The sequence below is a fragment of the Tupaia chinensis genome, unplaced genomic scaffold, assembly GCF_000334495.1.
Source record: "Tupaia chinensis unplaced genomic scaffold, TupChi_1.0 Scaffold000214_1, whole genome shotgun sequence".
In the NCBI taxonomy this organism is placed as follows: domain Eukaryota; kingdom Metazoa; phylum Chordata; class Mammalia; order Scandentia; family Tupaiidae; genus Tupaia; species Tupaia belangeri.
This window is the reverse complement of record NW_006159689.1, coordinates 1,935,666-1,943,151: the sequence shown is the minus strand read 5'-3', so window position 1 is coordinate 1,943,151 and position 7,486 is coordinate 1,935,666. Positions and strand designations below refer to the sequence as shown.

The 7,486-nt window shown below is 44.1% G+C and overlaps 1 protein-coding gene across 3 annotated transcripts in view; it reads left to right on the top strand.

Moving 5' to 3' along the window:
* The window catches only part of LOC102501932 (zinc finger protein 879), a 38,705-nt gene extending 33,770 nt beyond the window's left edge, over positions 1 to 4,935 (top strand). For 2 of the 3 annotated variants that reach the window (XM_006147462.3, XM_006147461.3), the window contains 3 exons: positions 981 to 1,107; positions 1,607 to 1,702; positions 2,749 to 4,935. In XM_006147462.3, the coding sequence (XP_006147524.1) occupies positions 981 to 1,107; positions 1,607 to 1,702; positions 2,749 to 4,136 (1,611 nt within the window). In that variant the 3' untranslated portion in view covers positions 4,137 to 4,935. The remainder of the gene's footprint in view (positions 1 to 980; positions 1,108 to 1,606; positions 1,703 to 2,748) is intronic. The other variant, XM_027771456.1, reaches the window with a different exon arrangement.
* The last annotated feature ends 2,551 nt before the right edge of the window (positions 4,936 to 7,486 follow it).

The window sequence follows — 7,486 nt, the reverse complement described above, 5'->3', positions numbered from 1 at the left end:
AAGACAACTGTAGACACCAGAGATAGTGTGAGAAGAGGGTGGGAAAGGGCAGAGGGTCAGACATAGGGGTAAATATACATATAAATGTGTATGTGTGTGTGTGAAACTAGAAATGGAAAATTATTAATGATAACATACATGATTAAGCCACTATGCAGTATATTCTGGGTGGGAAACCACTTTTTGTATGCTGTGACGATGATTAGGGGATGAATGTAAATTAATTAAAAAAGTTTCAGGAGGAAAAAAACACGAAAACTATTTTTTTAATGATTTATTTTAAATTTTATTTATCTGTTCATTTATTTTAATTTGATCAGAGAGAGCCAGAGAAAGAGAGGTAGAGCGAAAGTGAGAAAGCAAGCCACCACGTCCAGGACTTGAACTGTGGTCGGCCATGTGGGAGTGTCCAGCGCCTTAACCACCATGCCGCCTGCTGGTCCCTCAAAAACTATTTTTTTGAAATTAAAAAAATGCATATTTGATGACTGCAGTAAGCTATATAGCCCCAGCTAGGTGCTACTTTATAGTATGTTCATTCTACCCACTGAGGCTTATGCCTAAGGTCAGACTTGTGTTCATGGATATGTATATATCAGCCATGCTTGCTATTGGAAATATTTAGGTTAATTAAGTTCATTAGCGAATAAATAAAATTGGGGGAAAAGGCATAGAAAGCAACCATGGATACCAGAGACAGTGTGGGAGAAGGGTGGGACACGGCAGAGGGTGAGAGATAGGGAATCAAGGATGGCAAAAATGACAAAATATACAGGAAACAAGAAATGGAAATTTTCATTTGTTGACGATAATGCATATGTTGATGTGCTTGACTGAGCCGATATACAGTGTACTCTGGATGGGAAATCTCATTTTGTCTGCTGTAATGATGTACAGTGAATGAATATAAATAAATAAATTTAAATTAATAAAAAGAAAATGTTGCTTCTGGATGAACAGGAATGGGTTTGCCGTTCCAGGGATCAGTGACATTCTGGGATGTGGCTGTGCTCTTCAGCCAGGACGAGTGGCTGCACCTGGACGCGGCCCAGAGGACCTTGTACCGGGAGGTGATGCTGGAGAACTACAGCAACCTGGTCTCGCTGGGTGAGGAGTTTTGCCTATAATGAGGAATATGTCATAGAAACAGCTTAGAGTTCCTTCTTTGGGTTTAGAGTGTTGTCTACCCTGCTGTCCTGGGAAGGGTCGAATTACTGTGGAGTTGGAGCATACATCCCCACCTCCCAGTGCCCTCATAGCGGCACTTAAGTTTCAACATGAGTCAGGAGGGGGCATTCACACTGCAGCGGTTATTTCCTACGTCCTCACACTCCAACCCCAATCAAAGCTTACTTCTGGGAATAGGTCTGTGACTCATGTAGTTTAGATGGTGAGAAACGTGGGGAACCTCGTCTTAGAGGGCGTTATATTGTTCTGAACTGCCACCTGCCTCCTGACTACCCTCTGAAGCTCCAGGTCCCCTCAGATGTGCCCACTTTCCCTCCCAAAGCTTATTTTCTCTGCTTTTTAGGTTCAGAGTGGGGTGTACATTCTGGGATTGTTCTTCATGCTGTTAGTTCAAACTCCATTTCCTTCCTATGAACAGGAATTCCATCTTCAAAGCCAAAGGTGATCTGCCAGTTGCAGCAAGGAGAAGATCCCTGTGTGGTGGAGAGAGATGTCCCTCCAGACACCTGTCCAGGTGAGTGAGAGACGCAGTGATGGGCACAGTGCATCTTCATGGACGAGCAGGTCACAAGGAAGCAGGCCCTGGGAGCTTCCTTGGCAATATTAGGCCTTGCTGAGATGTTCAGGGCCGGTCGCAGTATGTCTTGTTAAGTTGTATAGTTTATTTCAGGACACATCACTTTAATCTGTTCTCTATCGCAGACTGAGGGAAGAAAGCCGGTTTGAACTCAGAGTGTCTCCGAATCAGCTCAGGCTACCTTCACCAGGATTCGAGCTGAGCTCGGGACTTGGGCACATGTCAGAGCTTCGACACACTGACTTCAGGGCTCTTGAGATTTTCGTTGTCCTCAAAATTACAGAGAGAGTGCAGCCTTCTGGTTGCAGCTTATTAAAAAGCATAGACATCTGTTTGTCCTCATGGTCAAATAGGAAGGGCAAGAGGGATGGAAAGGAGGTCTGGGAGCTGGTTCTCCCGTCGCAGGGCGCGCTGCCCGTGGCCCATTCGCTCCACGTCTTCCCTTCTTCATGAACAGCACCTGGACTCAGATAGATCCGGTATCATCAACGCGGTCTTACTTCTGGGCTAGTTATTTGTAGAACCTGAATGTCCTCTTAGCATGCCACCCCCCTCACACACACACACACACACACACACACACTCTGCCCCATGAAATCAGCCACGTGGGAAATGACAGGATTTGAGAACGAACAGTCCACATCCCTTTAAATGGCTGTTTCAAGGGTTTCTGAGAGTGAACAGTCTAACGAAAGGGCATGCCAGTAGGAAGGAGGGCATGGCGAGTGGCCGGCTTCTCTGCGCTGACGGAGGTTCTGGTCCCCGGGAATCCGCGTGAGCTCATCACCTGACATCTCCTGTGTCCTCACACTGCCAGCTCAGCCTGTGCTCTCCCAGTTCCAGTCTTTGTGTTGGGTGTTCATTTCCCCTTAGCGGGTTCAGCCTCTTCACATGTATTGCTGCCGTTGTGCGGCTGAGGGACACAAGGGCATCTGCTCATTTCATCCAGCAGGGGAGGCAGTAATTCTTCTGATTCATTTTAGGGTTAAAGACTCGGCCTGAAGTAGAAGTATTACCTCCTAGCCAGGATATTTTTATAGAAGAAACATCTTGGGGAATGATAAAGGAAAAATCCATTAAGCATGCTTTCTGGGACATCAACTTTGGAGAAGCTGTAGCATTTGAGAGCAGGATGGAACAGGAGCAGCAGAGGAAGCCTACCAGGCAGACGGTCTCACACGAGAAAACCAGCGGTAGGGATGGGAACCACGTAAGTCTTGACGTGGGGAAAGGCTTATTTATAAATACAGTTCTTGTTACACAACAGAGTATTCCTATGGAAAGGGTACCCAATATGTATTACACTTTTGAGAAGGATTTTAAACAGAATTTTGATCTGATGAGATGCTTCCAAATTTACCCAGGAGAAAAACCTCACATGTGTAGTGAATGCGGAAAGACATTCCGCCAGAGTCTCTATCTTATTGAACACCAGAGAATTCATACTGGAGAGAAACCCTACAAGTGCAGTGAATGTGGGAAGACCTTCAGCCACAGGTCGTCCCTTCTTGCCCATCAGAGAATTCATACTGGAGAGAAACCGTACAAATGCAGCGAGTGTGAGAAAGCTTTTAGTAGCAGTTCGACCCTTATCAAACACCTGAGAGTGCACACTGGAGAGAAGCCATATCGCTGTAGGGAATGCGGCAAAGCCTTCAGCCAGTGTTCAACCCTCACTGTGCATCAGAGAATTCATACTGGAGAGAAGCTCTATAAGTGCGGCGAGTGTGAGAAGGCCTTCAACTGTAGAGCGAAGCTTCATCGGCACCAGAGAATCCACACAGGTGAGAAGCCCTACAAGTGTGGTGAGTGTGGGAAAGGTTATAGCCAGCTCACATCCCTGGCTGGGCATCAGAGGCTCCATACTGGAGAGCAGCTGTGCAAGTGCCTAGAATGCGGGAGAACTTTCACACGCATTTCAGCCCTTGTTGAACATCAGCGAATTCACACCGGCCAAAAGCCCTATCAGTGTAACGAATGTGGGAAAGCCTTCAACCAGTACTCATCCTTCAGTGAGCATCGGAAAATCCACACTGGGGAGAAGCTTTACCGGTGTGAGGAGTGCGGGAAGGCCTTTGGCTGCAAGTCTAACCTTTACAGGCATCAGCGGATCCACACTGGAGAGAAGCCCTACCAGTGTAACCAGTGTGGGAAAGCTTTCAGCCAGTACTCCTTCCTGACGGAGCACGAGAGGATCCACACTGGAGAGAAGCTCTACAAGTGTATGGAATGCGGCAAAGCTTACAGCTACAGGTCCAACCTGTGCAGACACAAAAAAGTTCACAACAAAGAAAAGCTCTATAAATGGAAGGAATATGGGAAACCTTTCATCTACAGCTCTGCTCTTACTCCGTACCAGAGATTTCTTTGAGGAGGTAAGTCCTCCGAGTTTTAATTCGTCTCCCAAATCATGTGGGACTTGGCGTTGGAGCCTGAACAGAAGGGTAGTAAGCAGGCACAGACTCCTGGGAGAGTCCATTCCTTTTGCTCCTGGAGGAAGTGTTATCGTTACCACTGAGTCATGGTAAAATCGACCCATGAAACTGAAGAACATGGACACCAAACTTTGTAAGAACCATTAAATTCTTAAGTTTCTAAAAACCTATAACTACTTTTTTAACTTCTTAGAAAAAATGTAAAAGGCTTAACTTTTAAAAAGCCTAAAAACAGTTGCATATCAATTTTGTTTCTCTTATTAGACCGTATTCCGTTTTTAAGTAAACGTCCATGTGAGAATCAAGCTGTCATTAATGGCAGTACGTGGGGGCCTTATTTTCTAAGTGGCAGCTGACACGCTAGCTCTCCTTGTCATAGAGAAGCTAAAGCTGAAAAGGAATTCTTTAAACGGAACTCTCACATGGCAACGATAAAGCTCTTCTTCTGAGCCGCCTCATCGCACATGGGCGCATATATGCGTATAGACATTCATTCTGAAAAACAGTTTTTCAGAAATCCTTGGTGATTAAAAACTGTGGTTCTATTAATTTAGAATTTGCTTTTTAAATAGAAAAGAATGAACAGCAGTGTCTGTACATGCCTGTGTGTGCACGTGAGGGAGAGGGTGAAGCCCTCGGCAGTCACACCAAGAGCCTTTTCCTCACCCTTCCAGCTCCTCAGGATCCTGGGCGCCCACGCATGTACCCACGCTGATGCGGGATCTGAACCCATGGTGGGCCATATGGCCTCCAGCCTTGCTGGGCACTTGGGTTCTCTTGGTGCCACAGCAACTAGGCCTAAAGTTGAAGTTTTGCCTGAATGGAGACTCTCTTACTTCCCTATATTATTTGTTAATTTACTGTGGTTCTGTGTAAGTAAACAGTCTTACTATATTACTGGGGAAGGTAGGATAAATGTAAGCAAATGGAAAGGTTGTCGTGCCAATGCTTTTTTTTGAGAGAGAGATTTTTGCTATACGGCACGCGTACTCACACCACAGAGATGGAGAGACAGAAATCGAGAAATTACCCACCCCCCCAGGAGAGATGACCGTGCCACAATGCCTTTTTCTCGGGATCTTGGGCATGCACACACATGCGCCCAGTGTGAGTTTTAAGTCACCGGGTCTAGGACTTGAACCATGGTTGACTACATGGGAACTCAGCAGCATAACCATTTCGCCATCTGCTGGTCCCATGCAAATACTTTTCTGTTGCCGAAGGTATTTATTTGACAGAATCCTAGACAGGTAGCTAGCAGCTCATTAGGGTTGGGAGATTTTAGTTTAACAATAGATAGCCTTTCTTGTTTTTACTAGTGGGAATTTGCTCTTAGTGGGCCAAGACCAGAATCTAGGTCTTCAGCTCTGTGCCCTTCGATAATTATTGACTGATTTCTAGCCTTAAGTTCTAAGAGTACTATTTGTTTTGTAATCTGTTTACATGTACTTGCAGTCATCTAGCTATATTTTTATCTTTAAAGGATTTTCCCTCAATTTAATCCTAATAATTGACTTATGGTCATACTCACTTTTCTCATGAGCCCCTAATAATACCCACTTTTGTAATAGCTGTACTTAAATCCTTAAACTCAGACGAGGTCAAGAGAGTAATTGCTTTTGGGAGGTTTCACGTATAATGCTGCCTTTTTTTTTTTTTTTTTAAACACATATTGTAGGAATTTTTTTCTGCAAAGTGATATATAAATGTTGTATTATTAAACATTCTACTCATCATATTAACATTTCATCTTTCCCCAGGCCTTTCCCTCCAATCTTATATTTCTTTCACAGTTGTTGTCATTTAAAAAATCGTTCTAGTTCAAGTACCTTTCTGTCTGAGAAGAGTTTTATAATTAAATAAGCTCAAGCTTTCAGTATAATACACTTCTTAATTGACTTGTTTCAGCTTATCAAGAAGAGTCCTTTTATGTAGGTAAGTATATTTGTAAAGAAAACGAGGCTTTTAAACAGATCTCCGTGTTTCACCTTGTATTCACCAGCAGTGACCATGCTTCGGATTCACATTTTGGTTTCTAAATGCCATTTCCCACTAAAAGTAACGAGGGATGCTTGGAGAAATGGCTGATTCCATGTTTGCAATAGGGGAAGTGTAAAGTATGCCTGGATTTTTTTTGGGGGGGGGGACAAAAAAACTCCCCAAAAAACAAAGCAAGATAGCGTTTGAATACTGATAGGGTAATGTCAGGAGACAGGAGCCAACTGGAAGGTACCACCACTGACCAAGTTTGGGATAATCTAAACATGAAAAAGAGTAATCACTGCGGTTGGTTATAACACAGTAAGAAGAAAATATAATGATGAAAAATAGGAGAGTAAAGCTCTTTGTGAAATGACTTCAAGAGTGTCACCTGGTAAATATACGCAGAAAGATTTAGAAAAATCAGCATTTTCAGCCCTTATTGTAAATCTGGCAAAAGTCAATGAACGGTAAGACCTATTAGGTGAAAAAAGAGTTTTTTCAAGTCACGTTGTTTACACAGTGCCAACCAGCACAGTGTCATTGCAGAAGACTCCGCTGTGCGATGCAGTCTGGCTGCCAGCAGCTTCGGGTTGGGGGACCAGCTGGCGTGCGGCCCCTGGTGAGATGCGGTATGAAGCAGATGTGACCATCTCTGATGTATTGCCCCAGTTACCAAAAACTGATGGAATCTCGTGTGCAGACTTACTGCTGGTTTGCAAGAAATCAAGAGTAGAGGAACAAGTGAATTATACAGTGAGCAAAACGACAAATCCAGAGTTTGGGACATTGTACAAGACAGCAGGTCTGGACTTTGCAAAAAGCCAATGAAATAAAACAAAAAATGGATTCCTCTATATTAACATGCTCAAGAGTCATGATCAAATACAAAATATCCTTTTTCATTTTTTGAGGGATTTTTGCTATAGAACACATGCACTCGCCTGAGAGACAGAGACAGAAAGCGAGAAATCACTCCCCAGGGGGAATAACCACTCTGCCATCCCTTCTCCACTCTCTTCTTGGGATTTTGGGAATGCACGCATGAATTTTAAGTGAGTTTTAAGCTGCTGGGTCCAGGACTCAAACCGCGGTCGACTACTTGGGAGTCCACTGACATAGCCATTACACAAGCTGCTGGTCCCGCAAAGTATCCTGTCCTGGCTTCTAATTCAGAAGAAATCAAACAACCAGCTGTAAGCCATTTGGGGGGTATTTGGGGAACAGGAAGACAAAGTGGTGTTAGTTAACGTGTGTAATTTTCCTAGCAGTGGCAGTGGTATTGATGTGTTACAGTGACGTCCTT